General features: G+C 34.9%; 2 protein-coding genes across 3 annotated transcripts in view; one reads left to right on the top strand and one right to left on the bottom strand.

The window, feature by feature from the left end:
* FANCM (FA complementation group M) overlaps positions 1-17,781 on the top strand; it is a 60,938-nt gene extending 43,157 nt beyond the window's left edge. Inside the window, exons 15-23 of the mRNA XM_027568720.2 lie at positions 3,384-3,475; positions 3,582-3,650; positions 5,626-5,748; positions 6,521-6,677; positions 9,293-9,399; positions 10,155-10,718; positions 14,556-14,931; positions 16,619-16,910; positions 17,452-17,781. Coding sequence (XP_027424521.2) covers positions 3,384-3,475; positions 3,582-3,650; positions 5,626-5,748; positions 6,521-6,677; positions 9,293-9,399; positions 10,155-10,718; positions 14,556-14,931; positions 16,619-16,910; positions 17,452-17,590 — 1,919 coding nt within the window. The 3' untranslated portion in view covers positions 17,591-17,781. The remainder of the gene's footprint in view (positions 1-3,383; positions 3,476-3,581; positions 3,651-5,625; positions 5,749-6,520; positions 6,678-9,292; positions 9,400-10,154; positions 10,719-14,555; positions 14,932-16,618; positions 16,911-17,451) is intronic.
* A 2,519-nt stretch (positions 17,782-20,300) lies between these two features.
* The window catches only part of MIS18BP1 (MIS18 binding protein 1), a 47,725-nt gene continuing 42,874 nt past the window's right edge, over positions 20,301-25,151 (bottom strand). For both annotated transcript variants that reach the window (XM_027572680.2, XM_027572679.2), the window contains exons 14-16: positions 23,356-23,443; positions 21,500-21,554; positions 20,301-21,324 (exon numbers count right to left, since the gene is read on the bottom strand). In XM_027572680.2, coding sequence (XP_027428481.2) covers positions 21,221-21,324; positions 21,500-21,554; positions 23,356-23,443 — 247 coding nt within the window. In that variant the 3' untranslated portion in view covers positions 20,301-21,220. The remainder of the gene's footprint in view (positions 21,325-21,499; positions 21,555-23,355; positions 23,444-25,151) is intronic.

Here is a 25,151-nt window from a genome sequence, read left to right as displayed (position 1 = left end):
GATTATTATAGCAGGCCGTTTATGAATTTTATTCCTTATGATTGAGGAAAAAGAGTAGTTGTAGGATAAAATGATTTTGCTTTGTAAATCTTTTTATGATGCTATTCTCTTTGGGATCAAAGGCATGATTTATGAATGTTTTATTTAAGACAAAAGCTTCTTGAAAGTAAGTTCTGGAAATATGTTTAATTTTTTTTAAATTGGGTGTACTCTGGGCGCCTGGGTGGCTCAGTTGGTTAAGCATCTGCCTTCGGCTCAGGTTATGATCCCAGGGTCCTGGGATCGAGTCCCGCATCGGGCTCCCTGCTCAGCAGGGAGCCTGCTTCTCCCTCTGCTGCTCCCCCTGCTTCTCCTGCTTGTACGCTCTCTCTTTCTCTGTCTCTGACAAATAAATAAATAAAATCTTAAAAAATAAATAAAATAAAATTGGGTGTACTCTGACATAATATATATTTTGGTTAAGTTTATGTTACCTATGAGCCTCCAATATGTGCTTTAACATCTTTATATTAAGTCTCTTAATGGTCGAGATCATTTTTCTATCTTTGTGTCAGATTTGCATTAAACCTTCTAGCATTATACTTAACTACTAACTATAGGCAATGTAATTATGAATACATAATTATTTAATAGGGAATATTTAGTATTTTTTATTATGTTCAGTTAACCACTGTATAGTACATCATTAGTTTTTGATGTAGTGTTCATTAGTTACGTATATAACACTCAGTGCACATCACAACAGGTAATATTTAGTATTCTTTGAGGATAGATGATATACAATGTTACATTAATTTCAGGTATACAACATAGTGACACCACATCTCTATCTATGCTCACAAGTGTAGCTACCGTTTGTCACCATACAACTCTGTTTACTATAGCATTGACTACATCCCTATGCTGTAGTTTTATTTTTTTATTGTTATGTTAATCACCATATATTACATCATTTGTTTTTGATGTAGTGTTCCATGACCTGTGCTGTAGTTTTTATTCCCATGACTTGTTCATAGTATTTTTTACTTCACCTAATTGAAATAGAGGATTTAAGGTTATTTGCCATGCTATATGCATACTATAATAGTTCATTAAAGCACCACTAAAGCAGTTGAAAGGAAAACTTCCTGGAATGAATTGGTTACTATACCTGAGGCTTGCATTTAATTCTAACTTCTTTAGAAGGTAATGAAAAACAAAACTGGCCAATTATACAGTGCTCATCTGTAAAAAGGATTTATTTGGGTAAATTTTTTTTTGGCACAGTATGAGGAGAAATTTATGGTGTGAATTTGTATTATTTATTGCTGTGTAAAAAATGACTCCTCCAAACTTAGTGGCTTACAATAACATTTATTTGTAGTTTAGGAATTGGAGAGTTGCTTAAGTGGATCGTTATGGTTGAGGCTTTCTCATCAGGTTATAGGCAAGATTTCACCTGAGGTTGCAGTCACCTGAAGATTTGATGGCATGGAAAATCTGCTTCCAGGATAGCTTGTTCAAAAGTGGGGTGGTGATGGGAAGGGGAGGCACACAGGAATCTCTGTCCATAGCAATTCTAAAATGCAGCAGAGCTGAGATTGGAAGTTCCTTGATGAGCACTCAAGGCCCAGAAATAACTCCCCATGGTTCTTGGCGTCATCCTTTGGATGCTTGGTCCTTTTTCATAACATGTAGAATTTCCTTAGCTGTTTCCTTTTAGTAAAAATTTGGGGATTTTTATTTTATGGATATTTTTAAAGGCCTCTTTTCATTTTATATTGTCTTTGCCCCTTCCTGTTGTTGTAGCTGGCTGTGTTTCTTCCCATAATTCTCGTATATCTTTGTGGATCTCTTGTGAATCTTATTGGGGTTCATTCCATTACATACTAGTCATGCTCACAAATCCTTTGGGCAACTCCTCTACTTTGGGCTTCTGCTAAGATGTCTGGAGATAGTTCCTTAATCTTCTTGGAAGGCCTGTTGTTTAAGAGGATTTGTGAAAGACATCCTTAGACTATATAGAGGGCCTTTTATCTGACTGCATGGTACTTTGAGGCACCATCTTTGATCTTTGAGGTCTTAAAGCATTTACAATTTCACCTCAGCTTCACCTGGATAGTAGTCTCCTGGCAGTCCTCTAGATTAGATCTTTGCCTGGAAGATTTCTTAATTTAGTATTGTTTGCCAACTAGAGAAGCTGGGAGTTTTCAAAACTAGTAAGTCTCAATTGTTTCATGTTTAATAGTCCTTTCTTTAGGACTCACTATAGGGTTGCTTCTTATATCTTTACAGTATAGCGTTTGGCTTCCTCCAAAGTGAGTGATGCAAGACAGACAGCAAGGATGAGACCTCAGTAACTTTTATGACCTAGACTCTGAAGTACCCCACCTTCACTTCCATTATATTCTTTTGTTAGAAGCAAGTGCCTAAGTCTGGCCCATACTCCAGGGGAGAGGAATTATGATCCAGCTTTTGAAGGAAGGCCTATCAAAGAATTTATGAACATATCTTGAAACAACCACAGGGCTCTTACAGAAGGTTTCCTAAAGACTTGGAACGGTATCCATAATCCGAATTTTATGGAAGTGCAGAAATCGAGCTTTGTTTAAGTACCTAAAAATTTGAAGTATTTGATTTTATATATCAGATGTTTGTTGTTGTTGTTGTTTTTTCCAAAGATTTTTTTTATTTATTTGACAGAGACATAACGAGAGAGGGAACACAAGCAAGGGGGAGTGCGAGAGGGGGAAGCAGGCTTCCCTTTGATCAGGGAGCCCGATGCGGGGCTTGGTCCCAGGACCCTGGGACCATGACCGGAGCCAAAGGCAGATGCTTAACGACTGAGCCACCCAGGTGCCCCCAGATGTTTGTTTTTAGCATTCTTTCCACCCTCCCGAATACGTTCTAGTTAAAACATTTTGGTGAATATCTTACAAATTTTTATTTCATGCTTGTGTACAAACACATGTATATGTAGACATATGTATATACATATTTAAAGAAGAACCTCTTCACATATTGTTTTGTAGCCTACATTTTCATGCTTTAACTCCTTTAGAATGAAAATAAGACACAAAGGGCAGAGAGCATAAGACACAAAGGGCAGAGAGCGATAGTACATTATAGAGATGAATTCTGGAACCTTTGACTAATAAAATTAGACTTTGCACTCTCCCGGCCTCATTTTGGTTAATTTGTAAAATTGAATATGAGTAAAAAATGTGGTTATTAGCAAAAGTTATCATCTCTTAATTTTCTCACTGGCACTGTTTTATTTTTCTGTCTCATGCTGATTTTTTGGCCAAACTTCTGAAAAGCTTTTTAAATAATGGCACCCATCAATAAAATAGTTGTGATTAGATAAATCTATTGACTGGATTCATTTTTTTAATAAATTATAGATGAACAGTTAACAAGCAATGAAAGTGAAGATGATGAGATTTTCCGAAGAAAAAGTAAAAAAACAAAAGGAAATGTTTTAGAATCCCCTGAGGTGAGTCATTTAATAATCATAATAATGTGATCATGTAAAGGCTTTTTTCTCCCTCACCTTAAGTCTTTTTTTTTTTAACTTTTATCTAATTATCTACTTTATCTAGGATCAGAAAAACAGTGAAGTTGATTCCCCACTTCATGCTGTAAAAAAGCGCAGGGTTCTTCCAAACAGAGTAAGTAGATAATAGATAATGTAGAGTAATTAAAATTCTTTTAGAGTAATTATTACAAGAAAAATACATGTATAGGTGAATGTAGGTATATATGATCTAATAGGTGTATGGTTAACACAAAAATAGATAGTAAATCCTGTGTGATTGGAATTTCTATTTCAAATTTATACTTCTTTAAAAACTGTTTTAGTCAGTATGCTTTAGCAGTTCCCTAAATATCTACTCTACATGTACTGTGTAAGATGCTGGGGACACTACTATAAATATTATATCCTGGTACTGTCTTAAGTCACCTAAAATCTAATAGGAGAGACAGATGAGTAAACAGATAATTTCAATATTTTTATTTATTTATTTTATTCAATATAATTTTTAATAAGTGATAAATGATAAGCCCTTATCCTAGTCCTTGGGAGTTCTGGAAAGTTTCTTGAAGATAATAAATACCTTGGCTAAATCTTGAAGCATATGTGGCAGTGAGGCAAGGGAAAGCATTGCCAACAGAGCAAGCAGCTTAAAGAATGACTTGAAGCGGGGAAATAGCATCTTTATTATTAGATGGTAAAGACAAAGAGTGCCAGGAAGTAAAATTGGAAAAACATCAGGGTCAGTTTTTGGAAGGCCTTGTTCTTTCATTTGCTTACTGACTGGGTTTGAAAGAAGGAAAGGAAGGAGTTCAAGATGAGAGTCTGTTTCTTGGCTAGGGCTGTTTGGAATATGTGTCACAAATTTAGAGAAGATAAAAAGATAAATTCAGTGTTGAATATGTGTGAGTTTGAGGATTTTGTGGAATAGTGAAGTGACAGTGTCTGGCAGGCACTGGTGACTATTTGAATCTGATGTTTGGGTAGGCTAATGATGTTCATTTTTTATCAGCTATAAGCTGATATGTGTAGGAAATGTTGAGGTTAGGAAATCTTGTGTTTTTTAATTCTCTAATGTAATCTAGGATAAACTGCAAAAATAAAATATGTAATCAATTCATACTCACTTTGTATACTCCTGTAATACTTCACTAGAAAAATTGCTTTAACTTGCTACCTTAACTCATAAATGAATTAAAATATTGATAATGCTGATGATCAATCCATTTTAAAGTAAAATTATTCCTGTTAATTGAAATTATTTTGGTAAACGTCTTTTATTCTTTTGATTGTTTTTATATTATTATTATTATTTTTAAAGATTTTATTTTTTGAGAGAGAGAGTATGAGATAGCACATGAGAGGGGGGAGGGTCAGAGGGAGAAGCAGACTCCCTGCCGAGCAGGGAGCCCGATGCGGGACTTGATCCCGGGACTCCAGGATCATGACCTGAGCCGAAGGCAGTCGCTTAACCAACTGAGCTACCCAGGTGCCCTGTTTTTATATTATTTTGTAAGAGATAATGTTTGGACTGATTTTGATACCTATACTTATAGGCTTAATTAATTTTTGTAAAGACCTTTAGGATCTTCTAGAGGAGGTAGTTAAACTAAAACTACAAGTTTTCATTAAATAAATTTGATATAATACTAAATTGAATGAATGCTATACTAGTATTACTATATAACCTAATTTAGTGTTTTAGTACTTAGTATCACCTAACTTTGAAATTTTTTTTTATAAGATTTTATTTATTAATTTGAGAGAGAAAACACACATGAGTGTGGGTGGGGGAGGCTGTTGGGCAGAGGGAGAGGAAGAAGTGAGCCTGACCTGGGGCTTGATCCCAGGACCCTGAGATCATGACCTGAGCTGAAGGCAGATGCTTAACTCACTGAGCCACCCAGCCTCCCCTAACTTTTAAATTCGTTAAGTATTATGTATTTTTAACATGGCTCTGAGTTGTGAGAGTACTTTATTTTTCTAAAAAAAAAATGTTAGGTCAACTATTTAAAAAGAAAAAATTGAAAATAAAACTAATAACCCATGAGAAATACATTAAAATACAGTTTGATTATTTCTTATGCAAGAATTTTATTGAATTATTATAGTTAGAATTATCATCTAGTGATGAAAGTGAGAATTTTTACAAACGACATCCACAATTAGAAGACTTCAGGGATCAGAACAGGACTGCAAAAAGGGGCATGAAAGTCCGAAAGAGTCACCTTAAGGTAAACTTTTTTCATTTTCTTATTCATATATATATATAATTTTGTATATATATTTATATTTAATGTTATATATTTACATATATGATTGTATATATAAAGTTATATATATTAATAAAAATTAGATTTTACATAGGAGTAGATTTCTCACTATAATTTCTTCATAGAAAACAATTCAAAAATTCAAAATATTTTGACCCTAATTTTACTTGTTTTACTAAATGGAATTAGAATCTCAAGGTGATAGTTTTGTTTCTTTCTTGTTTTGAAACGATCTTTCTGTATTTTGTTATTTTAAATGACTAAATGAAGAAACTTTATTGAAAATTTAAGACTCAAATTGAAAAAATAGAGACAGAAATCTTGAGTTTTAGAATATTTGCTTTTACAGTCATTACATCATTTTTCTTATCTCTATACAATAATCAAATCCTTAGTAAAGAAGTCTCAGCACCTTTTTTTTTTCTGAATAGTCTTTTTGTGGTGCAGTAGTTTTCCTGGCAAAATTAATTAGCCAAAAGACTTGGGAGACTTTATGCTTATTAAGAAATATTCAGCAAGCTGACATGCTGACTTGTGCTGTATTTTCCTTATAATAGAATTATCAGAAATTTTAAATAGGTGTGCAAAGTTACTTTGTCATTTCTTCTTGCAGTTTTTCTTTTTTGTCTTAAAAGCATTGGCAAAAAAATCCATTTTACAGAACTATTTCCCATTATTTAAGAAAGTAAGTGAGTTCCTTAAGGGTGTCTCCATGTTTTCTAATTTGTCACAGCTTGCAGCTAGGAGGTTTTTAGATGACGAAGCAGAACTCTCCCAACAAGAGGCAGAGCATGTTTCATCAGATGAAAATGATGAGTCAGAAAATGAACAAGAGTCCTCATTACTTGACTTCTTAAATGATGAAACTCAACTTTCACAGGCTATAAATGGTAAATGATATAACAATGCTTCTTTTTCTTTTAATTTTCAGTGCTTTTAATGTGGTTATATTTAGATATTTGTCAGTTTTTAAAGAACTTTAAAAGGAAATAAATTTGGTATGTGTGAAATATTTGGTCACTTTCATTCAAATTCTGTACTATTTGCTATTTTTTTATACTTGGTTGTTTATAGGCTTCTGCTAATTTGATCATTTCTCACCAGAATGATCTGGCTGGCTCAGTGTCAAATGTTCATTTAACAAGTTTAGTGACTACTGTGTGCTGGTACTATGTAAGGTTCTCAAGAAAGCTGTATCAGTGAACAAAGTGGACAAAAATCTCTGCCCTTATGAAGCTAACATGTGAATGGAAAGAGACAAAGAATACACATAATAACTAAATTATTTAGTATGTTATAAGACAAACAATTTACAGAAAAATGAAAAAAAAGTAAGATGGGGATTTGGAGTGGCAGGGGCTGGGGATATTAATAATGGACAAGCAGTAATTTTAAATAAGGTAATTAGAGGCAGGTCTCATTGAGAAGGTGATATATGATCAAAGACTAGAAGGAGATGAGGACTTGAGCACTGCTGATTGTTAACAGCAGATGAGACACAAACCTAAATTTATTAGATTTGCCAAGTAAGGGAGATCTACTTTTGGAAAACGGTGTCTCCAAACAATGCCTGAGTAGATCTTATATATAATACATTAATTGCAGATAATTCAGATTGGCTGTAATAGAAATAGGAAAGATTCTGTGGGCTTCTCAGTGTTCTAATCTTTCATAGATCTTGCCATTTATTCTGCTTTTGTACTCTCTGTCATGATTTAAGACAACAGATTTTCCCAAGGGCTACTTTAAAGACAAAAGGTCTTAGAGACTAAGTTCTTGATACTGGTATGATTTACAGAATAAGGGTTCTTAGTGTTATGCTCTTGATGTTCATGAACAGAGTGGCTTTTGGAGGTTTACAGTATAATCTGGTGGGGAATGTTGATGCAAAGACAACAACCAGTAGACAGGCCCCAAGGCAGGAGTGTGCAGCATGTTCCAGGAACAGCTCTGTGACTGGAATTGAATGGTGGAGCAGCAGAGTGGTAGGAAGTGAGATCAGAGAAGTAATGAGTAACCAGCTCCTGGTCTGACTTACTGCAGCACTCTAGCTTCCGGTGTCGAGAATGGCCTGCAGGGGAGCAAAGGTGGGAGAAGAGACCATTTAGAAGGTTATTGCAGTAATCTAAGGAATGCTAGTGGTGTTTACCAAGGTGGTAGCAGTGTGAGGGTGAGAAAGATTGGATTCGGGATATTTACAGCTGACAGGATTTTCTGATGGATTTGAGAAAAAAAAAAGGAGTCAGTGGGTTTGAGCAACAGGAAGGACTTAGTTGTTATCTGATATTGGGCAGGCTGCAGGTAGAGCCCTTAGGATGGAGAGTAGGGAGATCAGCAACTCCATTTTATTTTTTAAATTTTTCAAAAAGTTTAAAATTTTTTTTAGTAATCTACACCCAACGTTGACCCCAAGATCAAGAGTTGCATGCTCTTATGACTGAGCCAGCCAGGCGCCCCTGAAACTCCATGTTAGATGTAGTGCATTCGAAATATGGAGGATTTCAGAGTTTTTTTGTTTTTTCATTTATATGACATTTGGGAAAAGGTAAAACTATAGGGACAGCAAATAGGTTATTGTTTGTTGTAACAATACATTTGTCAAGACAGAACTGTACCGTAAAGGAAGATGAATTTTACTGTATGTACATTATACAAAAAAAAAAAAATCTATGAAACAAACAAAATTGTCTGAAAGCTCCTTGATTCTGAGTTCTTCTAAGAAACTAGAAGTAAGGGTCTCACTAAGTTTATAGGGATTTAGCATGAGCGGGAAGTAATCAGGCGGGTATCTAGTAGTTGATAGCTATGCTGTGGAATGGAGATAAAGGAAATATTATTCAAAGAAAAAATGATACACCTGGTTCCGAGCCCCATGGTCATTAAATTATCAATGTTATCTCTGAAAATAACCTAAGTTAATTAATCACTCCAAAAAATGTAAGGGAAAATGGGAGACAAAAATAAAATTGCTTTCTGATTATAACCTTAAAAAAAAGGGCAGACATTAAAAAAAACTTATGCTTTTCCCAGTTTTTGCTTGACTGAAAATTATGAAACATACTTACTATTACCTGTGCCTTTTGATGATTTTAAGCATATGCTTTCTTTTTCGCCTGAATTTCTTGTGTTTTATTCAGTATTTTCTATACATCAAGTACAGTCCTCAAGTTCTTCATATACATTTATTTTTCATGAAAAGGCACTGTCTTAAAACTCATTTTCAGAGGAGAGAGATAGCTAAGGCAGAGAGCTTAAATAAATGGTCACAATCATCCAACCAGCTGGTCTGATTTCAAAGGCGAAGCTAACTTTACATTTTTTAATAATTGTTTTTAGACTTGTTTAAATATTTTTTGTGTAAAATTATTAATACATATTAAATATTTTTTGTGTAAAATAATTCCACAAGGCTTGAATTAAGTAAATTTGAGATAGATCAAAGTTAAATACCTTACTAGTTTTCATTTAAATAATTTTGCTACTTGAAATTCTTATCTTTACACAGATTCTGAAATGAGAGCTATTTACATGAAATCTTTGCGCAGTCCATTGATGAGCAATCAGTATGAAATGGTCCGTACGAAACATAACAACATAAATATTTTCTCACAGGTATGAACTATAGAAATACAGTGGAGAATTTCCTGATGAGAGTGTTGAAATGTGTTCCTGTTAAGGAAGCCTCCATTGTTTCTAAAACTGGACTGTTAGAGTATTAGGGATAATTTCTGCCCTGAGTCAGGAAGGTGGACTTAATGCCTTTTATTCCTAATTTGATCAAATTATCCTATCTTCAATTTGAGCCAATTAGAATGTACTATTGAACTGTTTTCCAGTTAGAAGAATATTTAAAAGAAGTGAATAGAACTTCATCATAACTGTTAAATATTTAATTCTTGTATGTTCTCTTGTTTCTCTTGAAAATTATTTTTTATAAATATAAATTTTTATAAAGATGTTATATTCTAAAAATTATAAATTATTTTCCATTTATGTGCCCATTTTCACATTAGTCTTCTTTGTTTACAAATTGCCAATATTCAGCCTGGTAATACAGTCATTCATATCTCTATACTTCCATTGTGTTTTTTATGTAGCACTTATCCACATTGTTTATAAATTATTGTTTATTTTTCTGGCTACCTACAATGGACTATAAATTTTTAGAGGGTAAATCATTTTTTTTAAAATCTCAGTCTCCCCATTTTCTTTCATAAAGAATATAGTCAGTATATGTTGATTGAGTGCAAGTGACTGAATTGATAAAGTAAGTGAAATACTCATAAAGATCTCATGTACTTAAAAGAATGTTAAATACATACTGATTTTATGAAAGAAATTTATGTATAATATATTTTTTACTATAGATTCCTGAGCAAGATGAAACCTACTTAGAAGACAGTTTTTGTATTGATGAAGATGAGTCTTACAAAAGCCAATCAAGTGAAGAAGTGTGTGTTGATTTTAACATAATAACTGAAGATTGCTTTGCAAGTGGGAGTAAAAAATATAAAACCCGACATGCAGTAAAGCTAAAACAAATGGAGAGGAGACAAAATTGTGCCCGTTCAAAAAAGAAATTATCCAGAATTATTTTACCAGATGATTCAAGTGAGGAGGAAAACACTGTAAATGATAAAAAAGAATCCAGTATTATGGTTAACCCAAGTACTGTTAATAAGAGCAAACAGCAGGACGATTGTTTGAATATAGTGCGTTTGGGGTCTTCATTGCAGTACAAGGACCATTCTGCTCCAGTTGTTAATCAGTCACCGAAGCAGAGACGACAGACACCACTTCATTTAAAGGATGCAGTTTCTGATGTCTCAGACTTCAAACCTCAGAGCTGTAATAAAGTTGAAGCTACCTCACCGTCATTTCCTACTGTTGATTCACAGAAAAACTGTAGAAAATTTCCAATTCATTTGAAGGTATGGATCAAATTATAGAAAAAGCCTTCATATGATTACCAAAAGAGTTTTTTTTTTTAAGTTTTTTTTTTTTTTTTTTTAGTAATCTCTATACCGAGCGTGGGGCTTGAACTCACAAACCCAAAGTCTAGAGTCACATGCTCTTCCGACTGTGCCAGCCAGGTGCCCCTGTTGTTTTGCTTTCTTTTGTGTTTTGTGTTAAATAAGTCAAAGAAAAATTAGCAAGTGGTGAAATTTTTTTTTTTTTAAAGATTTTATTCATTTTTGAGAGAGATCACAAGTAGGCAGAGTGGCAGGCAGAGGGAGAGGGAGAAGCAGGCTTCCTGCTGAGCTGGGAGCCCGATGTGGGGCTCCATCCTAAGACCCGGGATCATGACCTGAGCTGAAGGCAGAGGCTTAACGACTGAGCCCCCCAGGTGCCCCAGTGGTGAAATTCTTTAAACAAGAAAATAGCACACTAAATTATATTAATAATTCATATAAGGATGCTTAGGTTTTAATTTTTTTAAGTGTGATAATAGTTTTCTTAATAAAACTCTGTAAGGAAACTTGCTAGTTTTATAAAAAGAATGTAGGAAAATGGGCTTCCTGCAAAATAAAGTTAGCAGAAATTACATGCTCAGAACTAGTTCCCCACAGATTAACTTTTCTTTCCCCCGCTTCAGATATGTAACTCTCTCTATTGGGAAGAGAAGTTTAGGGACTTCTACCTGATTTCCTTCCTTTAAATTTCTTTTTAGAATGGCCAAATAGTCCAGTTTCTGGCTTTTCCCTGTCTTGTTATTGCTGAAATAATCCCTAAAGCCACTTTCAGTTTTTAAGAGTTTATAATTATAGTAGTTTTGTTAAAATAGGGGTTAAAGTTTCAGTAATTGGAATCTCTTAACTGTACATGACATTCCTTTCCTTGATTGTCATCTTGGAGAAAGACCTAAACTTCTGTTTCTCTAAATATTTTATTCCGGGTGTTTCAGGCCATTCTGCCATAGCAACATGCTCTTGTATCAACACTGTAGCTCTTAAATTGATGTTTCCAGTTTTTTGGGTTTTTGTTCTTAAAGATTTATTTATTTGAGAGAGAGAGAGAGAGAAAGAGAGGAGGGGCAGAGGAAGAGGGAAAGGGACAATCTTGGGCTCCATGCCCAGTGGAGTCCAACATGGGGCTCAATCCCGTGACCCTGAGATCATGATCTGAGCTGCAATCAAGAGTCGGAGGCTTAACCAACTGAGCCACCTAGGCATCCAAATGTTTCCAGTTTTAAATTGTCCCCAGGCTTTTTTGCACAAAGTTGTTTCTTCAAGACATAATTAGAATAAAGGTGACTAGATCAAATCTTGTAATAGATTGAAGAACTAGAGGCTAATTAATTTTCTGAGCCTCAGTATCCTTAGCTGTAGTATAAAGATAATAATCCCAAGGGTCAAGGTAGATAATATGGCCCTGGGTTTAAGATGGTTCAACTTTAATAATTTTTCGACATTATGATGGTGCAAAAGCAATATGCACTGTGTAGAAACCATACTTAAAATTTTGAACTTTGATCTTGTCCTGGGCCAGCAGCTTGCAGTTTGATACTCTCAAGTCATGTTGGCAGCTGCAGCTTCCAGTCAGCTACACAATTATGAGCATAAACTTGTAACTTTCTGTATTGCATACAGCCATCCTGTTTTTCACTTTCAGTACAGTATTCAATAAATTACATGAGATATTCAACACTTTTATTGTAAAATAGGCTTCATATCGGATGGGTTTTGCCCAGCAATAGGCCAGTGTAAGTATGCTGAGCAATTTAGGTGTATTAAATGCATTTTCCACTTAATGATCTTTTCAATTTTTTTAAATTTTTTAATTAACATATAATGTACTATTTGTTTCAGGGGTACAGGTCTGTGATTCATCAGTCTTGCACAATTCACAGCGCTCACCATAGCACATACCCTCCCCAATGTCCATCACCCAGCCACTCCATCCCTCTCACCCCCCACCACTCCAGCAACCCTCAGTTTGTTTCCTGAGATTAAGAGTCTCTTATGGTTTGTCTCCCTCTCTGGTTTCTTCTTGTTTCATTTTTCCCTCGCTTCCCCTATGATCCTCTGTCTTGTTTCTCAAATCCCTCATATCAGTGACATCGTATGATACTTGTCTTTCTCTGATTGACTTATTTCACTTAATACCCTCTAGTTCCATCCATGTCGTTGCAAATGGCAAGATTTAGGTGCGTATGTCCCTTCGGATCACTACATTTGTTATCTTGCGGGGAAATACCCAGTAGTGCAATTGCTGGGTCGTAGGGTAGCTCTATTTTCAACTTTTTGAGGAACCTCCATACTGTTTTCCAGAGTGGCTGCACCAGCTTGCATTCCCACCAACAGTGTAGGAGGGTTCCCCTTTCTCCACATCCCCGCCAACATCTGTCATTTCCTGACTTGTTAATTTTAGCCATTCTGACTGGTGTGAGGTGGTATCTCATTGAGGTTTTGATTTGGATTTCCCTGATGCCGAGGGATGTTGAGCACTTTTTCATGTGTCTGTTGGCCATTTGGATGTCTTCTTTGCAGAAATGTCTGTTCATGTCTTCTGCCCATTTCTTGATTGATCTTTTCAACTTATGATGGGTTTATTGAGATATAATCCTATCATCATACATTGAGAAAGATCTGTATATGCACAATCCTTTGAAAATCAGAAGCACTAGCTACATTTCTACATTGGCATGCTCTAACTAAAAAATGAATATATCTAGTAATACTTTGAGGACTGTGAAAAAGGATAAATAGATTTTTACAGAAATGTGTTTTAAATTTTCTTCTATTTATACTACATTCCAATGTAGTATGATTCTTCTCACTTGAAGTTAGGAGGGGTAAGAACATGAGGTAAATTTTTTTTATGGTGGGTTTTGCCTTGGGAAGAATAACTTTTTTATACAGTCTCAATATTTTTCTTTACAGTTTCTGAACTTCAATGTCATATATAGGAAGCCATTTTCTACTTCAAAATAAGTATTCCCAATGTTCTCTTTTGGTTCTTTAGTGCAGTTTTTTTTACATTTATTTTTTGTTTTTTTGAAATTGAATACTGAATTATTTTGAAGATTACTTCTCAGTGATCAGGACTTCCATCTTTAGCTTAGGATGTAAAAAACTGGAAAGAACATTGTTCCCATCCTAGTCACAACAACAACAAAAAGCCAGATAATCCACAGAATTATTTTTTTTTTTAAGATTTTATTTATTCGACAGAGAGAGACACAGCGAGAGAGGGAACACAAGCAGGGGGTAGTGAGAGAGGGAGAAGCAGGCTCCCTGCTGAGCAGAGAGCCCAATGTGGGACTCCATCCCAGAATCCTGGGATCATGACCTGAGCCAAAAGCAGACGCTTAATGACTGAGCTACCCAGGTGCCCTGAGAATTTTCCAAAATTAATTGGCAAATGAGTATCTGAGTCTATTTTCAGTTCTTTTTGGTATAGACCCAGAGTGGAATTACTGGGTCATATAGTAATTCTGTGTTTAACTTTTGAGGAATCGCCAAACTGTGTTTCACATTGGCCGAACTATTTTACATTCCCAACAGCAGTGTATGTTCCAGTTTTTTCACATTCTGACAACATTTATTTTACTGTTTTGTTTTGTTTTTCATTATAGCCATCCTACTAGGTGTGAAGTGGTAGCTTGGTCCTTCATATATATACACTTTGATCATATTGAAGGAAAAAAAAACAGTTAAAAAGAGGAAATAGTAATATTAGTAAGGAAAATCAACTTCAGGTGTTAGAAGTTTATGGCACTAATATATATTTAACCTGATTGTTATCAATATTTTCCACCTTTTCAGGTTGGTAGTACACTGGAGGATTCAAGAACTTCAGTGGCAAACTGTTCCAATTCAGAACCACATTTGGCTAGCGCACATGCTTCTCTTAGACTTCCACAGGAAGGCCAAAGAAGTTGTATTCTTGTAGATAGTTGTGAAATCACTTCTGGATCCGAAGTAATTTCTTCCCTAAGAGCAATTCATGGCTTACAAGTAGAGGTTTGTCCTCTTAATGGTTGTGATTACATTGTGAGTAACCGCATGGTGGTGGAAAGGAGGTCTCAATCTGAGATGTTAAATAGTATCAATAAAAACAAACTCATTGACCAGATCCAGTACCTACAGACCATGTTTGAAAGAATATGTGTGATTGTGGAGAAGGACAGAGAAAAAACAGGTTTGTATTTTTAAATGTTTTTGTTTATAAGGCTGTAAAGGAACTCAACTATTATTTAGTTCACTCTTTTCCTGTCAGGATGTGGAAGACTCTTAAAATACAAATACCTGACTCAAAAATGTCACTTTATGTTTATATAAAGCCATAATGTTTTTCATTAGTCATTGTGTTTATTTTATGCTGCTGTTGTTATTATTAGCTTCATAAATAAGTTTATTTCTGGATTTTTTTGTCATTGTGTTTAAATGCAGTTTGAGAGTTAAAGGGTGAGAAATTGAAGGCAAGTGAACCAGTCATGCCTTTTTTCAGGAGCTCCAGAAAGGATAGGACCTTAAGGCAGTAGTGGGGAAAAGGAGGATTTAGGGGAATTAGGACACAGGATTAGCAGTAGTTGGTGGAAGGAGGCAAGAATTACTGTAATCGATTAGACTGATTTCTTTCACTGGACAGCTAGTTAGGTAGTGGTGCTTTTTACTGAAATTATGAATATCAGAGAAGAGCAGATTTGAGACATAAGGGTGTTCAGTTGAATATTCGGGAGTTCTTATTAGGGAGCTGAAATGGGTACATAGGAGCTTCAATTAGGGAATTTCTTTGGGTGATATTTAATTGTAGGGGGAGCCCTGAGAATGATAGAAAAGGTCATGGAATATGGAATCAGAAGACTGCACTGAATTCTGGTGTCACAATAGCTATGTGACGTTGCATTGACAAATCACTCCCTCCGAGGGCTTAATAATATACTTGTCTTACTCATCTTGTGATATTATGAGGACTAAGTGAAATCATGCAGGCAGAAGCCAGTATGGAAGAATTCAAGAATTATGCAGTCACACAGTATATAGTAAAAGGAAATAATGTAGTTTATATAAAATATTGGGTTGGTAATTGAGCATTGTACCTTTTTACCCTCATGCTGTCACTGGTAAACTATGCGGCCTTGGATAAGTCACTCTTTCAGTAGCCAAGTTTTTTTTTTTTTCTTTCTCCCCTGCCCCCCACAAGTGAGGATTTCAGATTAAGTGATCTCTTGGGTCCTTTTAATGCTAAAATTCTATAATTTCCTCTTTACCAATATATCCTTTATATAAAGGATATAGATTGAGAATAAAAGGAAAGTAACATGGCAAAAGTTACAGGAAAAAAAAAGTTATGGAAAAAGTTTTGTTTTTCCATAATGAAAAGTGCCTCCAAAAGAATGGAGAATAGAATATGAAAAGAAATGAATGGGAAAGGTTAGGGAAGTAATAGGCAAGAATTAAAGATGACATTAAAATGGGTGTGCAGTGTTTTGAGTTCCTCTTGGAATAAATATATAAGATTTTATATCAGTTAAGCCAATACTTGAGCTATTCATCAGTGCTAGCATTATAAAGAATTTGAGAGATAAGTAATATGGTCTTGGTCTTCAGGAATGAATTAGCTAGGAATATAAGCTCTCTCCTGCCGACTCATCTTCCTGTTTAATTCCAATTGAAGACACTCATAAAGATAATTTTTCCTATTTTATCTCCCAGATACTTGAGACATCACTTTAAATCTTTAGTTGAGGCTTTCTCGTTAGCATAACGTGGTACTAGTTTGCTTAATGGTTGTAAATCTTGGGATTTTAATAATATATAGTATTAATAATTCTACTTAATGTAAGTTACTAAGGTTTGCATTTTCCTAAATGTGAAATATTTAGGAGACACATCCAGGATGTTTAGGAGAACAAAGAGCTATGACAACTTGCTGACTACCTTAATTGGTGCTGGAATCCGAATTCTTTTCAGTTCCTGCCAAGAAGAAACTGCAGATTTGCTAAAGGAACTGTCTTTAGTAGAGCAAAGAAAGAATGTTGGTATTCATGTTCCAACAGTAGTGAACAGAAGTAAATGTGAGGCACTTCAGTTTTATCTAAGTATTCCCAATGTAAGTTATATAACTGCATTAAATATGTGTCACCGGTTTTCTTCTGTGAAAAAGATGACTAACAGGTATGTCTGTTTTAATATTTTTAGATGGTTACTTTTAAATGATTCTAAGTCTTTCATAGAAATTTTAATATTTTTTTAAAAATAAAGATGTATAGAACCTATTAAGATTATCTCATTCAGTAAAGACTTTTTGCTTGCCAGTATGTTACAGCCACTGCAAGAAGGTGAAGATCTTAATGGGGGGTAAAAATAGGCACTGCCTTTAGGGAGCTTAAAGTCTCTGGGAGCTAGACAGACAGCTCTTATATTTGAGCTTGCATTCTAACATTCCTGGGCTGTTTAGTTCTGGAACTAGACAAATGTGACAGTGCAAATTTTACTAGTTTTTGTCTATTGCTTGAAAAGATTTCAGAAAATAGGTTATTTTAATTAAAATAACCAGTGTAAGATATTGAAATTATTATTATATATGACTTTAAATATAGAGAATGTTTTATTTAAACTCATGCTAAGGACATTAACTCTTTTACGTTTGGTAGTCTTTAAGCAAGTAAGAATATTAAATTGTATAAGTCAAAATTTCTACTAATTTATTTTTCAGCTCACCTCAAGAAATCTCCATATATGCACGAGTAACTCATCAGAAGGCTGAGGAAATATATAGATATATTCACTATGTTTTTGACATGCAGATGTTACCAGATGGTCTTAACCAAGGTAGACTACAGTCTGATGCATGATTATACTGCTCAGGTGCGATGAAAGAACTCTGGCAATACTAACTGTACTTCAGTGATCACTCCTGTGGTTTGTTATGATCAGCTTAAAATATGTAAAAGAATATTTTCCTGTTTTATACTGTGTACATTTATATTTATATAGATTATAAATTATTTTAAAAGAAAACCTGATGTTCAGTAATCATTTTGATTAATAACTAGATTATGAAACTTATTTATTGAATAAAAAAAGGTTTACTGAAGGTGCTATTAAGAAGGTAAAGGCTTTGGGCACCTCGGTGGCTCAGTTGGTTAAGCGACTGCCTTCAGCTCAGGTCATAATCCTGGAGTCCCGGGATCGAGTCCCACATCGGGCTTCCTGCTCAGCGGGGAGTCTGCTTCTCCCTCTGACCCTCTTCCCTCTTGTGCTTTCTATCTCTCATTCTCTCTCTGAAATAAATAAATAAAATCTTAAAAAAAAAAAAGGTAAAGGCTCGAGTTAGAGATGTATTTTAGAAATTTTCCAGAGATTATAGTACTGTACTTGCCATTTGTTAGCATAATAGTTTGAGGTGTCTGACTGCTGCCAACTTAATGGTCATAAGTAATTTTCCTATATATAAACGATAGTATCATCTAGAATATTTTAAATGTCCTGAGTCTACATACATATTGTATAAGATGTGAATGGTACGTGTATCATGATTTACTAGGAGAGATGAAAATTTAACAGAGTATGATTATCTTACCAGAAGTGTCCCAATCAAGTATAGTCAAATCCTGCTAGTATGAACTCCAACCTACACTGCTTTTTTTGTTGTTGAAATATTCAAAGAAATGGAATACTGGCTTAGACTTGAAAAATTGGTTAGTATAGATAAGCTGCTGAATGTGGACTTCATTGTGCCCATAACAGTGTGTCTGTGATGCTATTACTATTTTAAGATGTCTCCATGTTACCACATGTCTCCATCTGCAACATCTAAGGCCCTCCTAGTCAGTCTAGTGCTAATGCAGCCTTTAACTATTGATCCCCCCCCACCCCCATTTAGAGTCCTTTATTCACTGCAGGGTAGTTGAACTAAGCTCACAGTAGAGTTCTCCTTGCCTTACACCAGGCAGGGACTTCAGAGTTCATCTAATTCAAATTGCTTTTCTCTTTTCTCATCAGATAGAAGTGAGGCGCACAAACAAGTGACTTATTCAAGTTTACTGGGAAATCTAGAACCAGAATCCAGGCACCAGATAGTTTTTTTCACTAAAAATTACTCTTAATTGTGAACTTAGCTTCTTTGTGGTAGTATAAATTCTTAATTCTTCTGAGAGCAGATTTCATAGTTCTGCTGTTCAATAATTCTGTCAAAGTCAGAGAGAAGTATTGGCTCATGTGCAGTTATCGATTTATTTCTCTCTCCGGCTCAAATTTACCCTTTAGTATCTTGCTTTGCTATAATGGACTGGATTTTTGGAACATTTCTCCCTACAGTGGGCATGATTTAAGCTTCGTCAGTAGAAGGAAGAAAGGGGCTTCTTTCTGGTTCGTGTGCTGTTCTGCTGCTTTTTGCTTACGCGGTGTCAGTGATGCATGTGGGTGGGGACATTTGGTCCCTAGCTGGGTGCCAGAAGCATGCAGTTCCTTAACTTCACATTGACCTGGGCTGATGACCACCTTGCAGCATCTCCCATGCAGAGACCAATGTGCTCCAATTCTTGGTGTCCAACCACCAGACAGAATATTTTATAAATTAACATGGTGTGAGGGACTTAACCTAGAGGATTTCATTTATTTATGCTTCTGTGTATAGAGCTCTATCCATATTTAAGTTGCAGTAGCCTTCTTTATATTCTCATTGGTAGCACTTAACTATCAGCCCTATTGATTATTAATCCATCTTTGAGCCCACTTTTAAGACTCCTCTGGAGGTTACTTTAAACCGTACTAGCTTATCTTATGACCTGATGGAAAGAAATGGTATTAAGCAGGTACCTGGCAGGTGGGATACAATTAAAGTAGACTAGGAGTTCCAACAGGACACAGGGAATATGGGGGTGGGGGAGGAGGGAGGCCACAGTTTTTGGTGTTGTCTGTGCAATATCAAAATTATCTTTTTGTTTCCCATTATGGAATTTAAGTACCTTCTAACTCCTTAAAAACACTATCCATTAACATTAAACAGCATGGTATTATACCAAATATTGGCAACTTAAGTTATAAAACAGTATTTCACTCTACAAGAATCCCTTCATTTGTTTCATCCTATGTCTAAAATCTTTGTGGCGGGAACAATTATGAACTCAGTCTAATATGTCATCAATATTCTTTTTTTTAAGATTTTTTTTTTTAAAGATTTTATTTATCTGAGAGAGAGAGAGAGAATGAGAGATAGAAAGCACGAGAGGGAAGAGGGTTAGAGGGAGCAGCAGACTCCCCCCCCGGAGCAGGGAGCCCGATGCGGGACTCGATCCTGGGACCCCAGTATCATGACCTGAGCCGAAGGCAGTCGCTTAACCAACGGAGCCACCCAGGCGCCCTCATCAATATTCTTTTTAAATCTTGTGTTTCCATAAATTCTATAGTTATATAACTGCTGATTATTATTGACTAAATTCTTAAGAAAAATGTATTTTTTACTAAAAGTTCTGATATTTTTTGAGGCAACAAGCTGAACCAGTAACAAAGTACATATTTACTTTCTATGATCCAGTAATCAAACAAGAACCAAAATAGAAATATTATAAAAGCAAACCAAGTTTATTTGAACACTCTAACTGGAGAGAAAGGGTACGTTGATATATACTATAACCACAGGAAAAACATTCTATGTCAAATTTCAAAACAGAGTGGCAGAATAAGCTAAAAAAAGGTTTATTTCTAAAGGAGCTATCTGAAAGGAAAATAATGTTTACCGTGACAGGGCATATTAACTTGACTCCTTACAATGGGTAGATCAACTACTTGAATGTTTGTCTAATCCAGTCTTTATAGTGAGACCAAATGTAAACTATGTCTGCATATGTAAATATGGTGTAATACAACAAAATTTGTTCTCTGATTCTACCTAATAAAATACTGAAAAAGCAATAAATTTATATAGGTTTCATAGATATGCCAATCACAAATTTTAAGAAAAAAATCAGGAGAAAGAGTGTCAGATAGTTTCAACAACATGTAATTTAAACATAAGATCAATTCTGGCTTGTATACCAAGTGGTAACAAATGCTAACTTAACGTTTTCATGAATTCAGTAGCCAGCAGTAACAATCTACTTTTCATTCTCCCTCCCCTATCCCTTAAGGGTAGCAACATTTTCTTGGAAGCTTTTAAAAAATCTATTTGGAACATGATTTTCTTAAAGTAAACAGACTTGGATGCTTAAGAGAGACTTATCTAGAATATTTTAATATTGCAAAACCCAGAAATTTACAAATATCTATACAAGCAAAACAATTTTCCTTATATTTTAGTAAGCTGCAGCAATGAGGAATATTTACAGAAGGATGTTTTACTTTGAATACAAACTCCTAAAACCTTTGAGAAGGAATCCACCATTTCATATGAAGGTACATTTTAAGGAAAATATGTGTATTCCAAAAGAAGATACAAAAATCTGCTTCCTAATAAAAATCCTGGAAAAATTTTCTCATTTTTACTATGTAGAATCCGAGTTTGAAAAATAATCATCTTTCTCTTCTTCATCTAAAGACTCCATAGCATTAGTGAAAAGTTTTCCAATACCAGAGTTTTCTCCTAATTCTGTAAAGAGAAGTTTAATAAAAAAAGATTAATATACTTCTAAAAGTAATTTCAATGAAATTAAAAAGAACTGAGAAACTGAATAGTAGGTCTGCCCATTTGAGAGCAGTTAATTTTAGTACCATGTTAATAAGATACTATCTTACATTAGATTAAGCTACAAAAGAAAAATTACCTTTGTTAAACAGGGTTTTTTTTCTTGATGTTGGAGTTGAAAAATCAGTTTCAACCTGCAAGAAAGTTCATGTTAATAGCTAAATAGTACCTCCTGTGAATTCTGCCTCAAACATAGACAAAAGAAGCATGCTTCATCCCAAGTATCCTGAACACATGCCTATAGCGATACCTAATCACATTATAATTATCTGTGAAATGTCTGATTCTCTTTTAAATTGAATTTATCTAGGGCAAGAGCACTTATTCAATGTTGTTTCCCATTGCTGGAAAACGTGACTGTAAGAAAATATTACAAACTAATGCTGCAGAGGTGAAAGGATAGTCTGGGCCTCTGACAGTTGCCAAAATCTAACTACTCACTCCAGTCCATTACACTAGCAAAATTTAAATTCTTGCCTAAAATGGTAATTTATATGACAAATTTTAAGTGTATAATATATACTTACTACATCAATGATTTTTAAACTTTTGGCCATGGCCGGCTATCTTTAAAAAATGAAAAGGAACAGAATAGAAAATATGACAGGGTGTATCCACCGTACTAAGGGTAAATATAGTTCAAACTTTTGAGATACAAACTCATGTTCAGGTTGTGACATAAATGTATTTTTTCTTGTGAAGTGAGTCAAAAACACTATTCTATCATTTAGCTCTCAAAATCATTCAGCGGCATCAAACCAGTATCATGATTCCCATGTCAACGATAACCATACATGAATAAAATGAGATTAGAAAGCCCAAATAGCTTGTCTTATTATAAAGCTGGTATGGGGAGTCAGGTCTTGAAATCAGAATTTTTAACACTAAATCCTTTGCTCTTTCTATCCTCACATATTAGCTACAAAATATTAGTCTATGAAAAAAATAGGACTAAAACACAAGGATATTATAGTTTGGTAGACTGCTGCTGCATTATGACCCATTAAGAAAAACAGAAGTCCAGTAGTGGTTAGGATGATGTCTGAAATACAAAGAAATAAAAATTCTTAATAGGAAGGGTCCTTATGGATCTATATCCATATGAACTTTTCATCACTGTGCAGAGAACAGACTTGAGTGGATTAGGATCTTGCTACTACTCAGTATGGTCCATGGACAGCAACATAGGCATTACCACCTGAAGCCTGTTAAAAATGCAGAAATCTCAAATCTACTGGATCAGAATCTGTTTAACAAGATCCCTAGGTGACTCCTATCCACATTCAAGTTTGTGAAACAATTGTCAAAACAACCCAACTTTTCAATGGCAAAATAGAGACTAGAAGCCAACAAAGTCTTTCTCACTATGTTGATTCCAGGTCCTTTGCAACAAACCAAAATTTCATTCTCCAGTCCCAGAAATGTGGGACTGGAGAAAGGGAAGCTAAGAATCACTGAGTCTGTCTACACCCTCAATTTTGGAGATTTCTTTTATATTTACTCATTTCATTTATATTTACTCATTACCCATATTTACTCATATATATATTTATATATACTCAATTTAGTCTCCAGGCTGATTTTAAGTATCTGCCATTTCCTGTGGATAAATGAAACCCACAGAGATTGGATGTGATTATTAATCCCAATGTTTAGTTTAGAAACTCTCTGAGAAGAATTATACTCTAGCAAGTGTGCAATATAAATATTTCAGCATGGGTGAGGGAGGAAGAGATTGCCATAATCTGGTCAGAAGGAATATACAATCAGGAGATAAGGTGGTCCTCCACCGTACCTCCATAAATTATTATTTTCTAAGATTAACTATTTACTTTTAGGGCAAGAACTTTTACCTAACTTATAACTTCCAAAATTTGCCATATATTATAGTTGTTCAATAGATGTGATGAATAAATGAAGAATAAATAAACTTACTGTTTTTTTCTTGATATTGCCCCAGACAATGCCACCTTTACTTTTATGGTTTTTTTGCATACGAAAAACATATTTATCACAATCATTCCTGTTTGAATACAAAATTTTAAGTCAGAATTAACTACCATACTTCTACCCACAGCTTGAAAGCAACTGACAAAATTAATTTAAAATGTATTTTATCTTTAAAAAGTATGTTTTCTAGGAAAAAGTATATTTTCTGTGAAGTATATATATATATATATTTGGGAATAAAAAACAAAAATAAACTGTTGGGACTACATCAAAATAAACAGCTTCTGCACAGGGAAGAAAACAATCAACAAAATTAAAAGGCAACCTATGGAATGGGAGAAGATATTTGCAAATAACATAACTGATAAAGGGTTAGTATCCAAAATAGATAAAGAACTTATACAACTCAACACCCAAAAAAGAAATAATCCAATTAAAAAACAGGCAGAAGACATGAACAGACAGTTCCTCAAAGACATCCAGATGGCCAACAAACACATGAAAAGATGCTCAACATGACTGTCAGGAAATACAAATCAAAAGTACATGAGATATCACCTCACACCTGTCAGAATGGCTAAAATCAACACAAACAATAGGTGTTGGTGGGGATGTGAAGAAAGGGGAACCTTCGTGCACTGTTGGTGGGAATGCAAACTGGTGCGGCCACTGTGGAAAACAATATGGAGGTTCCACAAGAACTTAGTAATAGAGGTGTGCCTGGGTGGCTCAGCCATTAAGCATCTGCCTTCAGCTCGGGTCATGATCCCAGGGTCCTGGGATCAAGCCCCGCATCAGGAGAAGCCTGCTTCTCCCTCTCCCACTCCCTCTGCTTTTATTTCCTCTCTCCCTCTGTCAAATAAATTAATAAAATCTTAAAAAAAAAAAAAAGTTAAAAATAGAGCTACCCTACAATCCAGCAATGGCACTACTGGGTATTTACCCAAAGAATACAAAAATACTAATTCAAGGGGATATTGCACTCCAATGTTTAGAGCAACATTATCTACAACAGCCTAATTATGGAAACAGCCCAAGTATCCATCAATTGATGAATAAAGAAGGTGTGTGTGTGTGTGTGTGTGTGTGTGTGTGTGTACAATAGAACATTACTCAGCCATAAAAAAGATTGAAATCTCTCCATTTGCTATACACATGGATGGAGCTGGAAAGTATGTTAAGCAAAATAAGTCAGAGAAAGACAAATACCATATGATTTCACTCATATGTGGAATTTAGGAAACAAAACAGATCAACATGAGGGGGAAAAAGAAGAGGCAAACCAGGAAACAGACTCTTAACTGTAGAGAACAAACTGATGGTTACCAGAGGGAGGTGGATGGGGCAGATGAGCTAAATGGGTGATGGGGATTAAGGAGCAAACTTCTGATAAGCACTGGGTGTTGTATGGAAGTGCTGAATCACTGTATTGTACACCTGAAACTATTATTAGTCTGTAATGTTAACTAGAATTTAAACAAACTTAAAAACAAGAACAAAAGTATATTTGTCTTTTCCATTTTTAAAGAGACAATGGTGTACTGATGGACAAAATGCTTCAACCTAACATTTTAAAGGAAAGACTGAATAAGAATATTCTAGGAAATTACGGTTTTCCTTATTGTTCATTGTCCCATTTGTGCTCTTTCCAATCACTATCTTGCTGCCTCTCTTCCAAAATTCACTGAGACTTCTTGTCCCTTTATGGACCTCTCACTCCTTTCTACTGTTCACTTCCTTCCCTATCCAGACTGAATCTCACAGTTAACCACTTTAAGGAT

This window comes from Zalophus californianus, chromosome 6, assembly GCF_009762305.2.
Source record: "Zalophus californianus isolate mZalCal1 chromosome 6, mZalCal1.pri.v2, whole genome shotgun sequence".
In the NCBI taxonomy this organism is placed as follows: domain Eukaryota; kingdom Metazoa; phylum Chordata; class Mammalia; order Carnivora; family Otariidae; genus Zalophus; species Zalophus californianus.
Note: the sequence above shows the minus strand (reverse complement) of the source record. Positions and strands in the feature narration are given on the sequence as shown.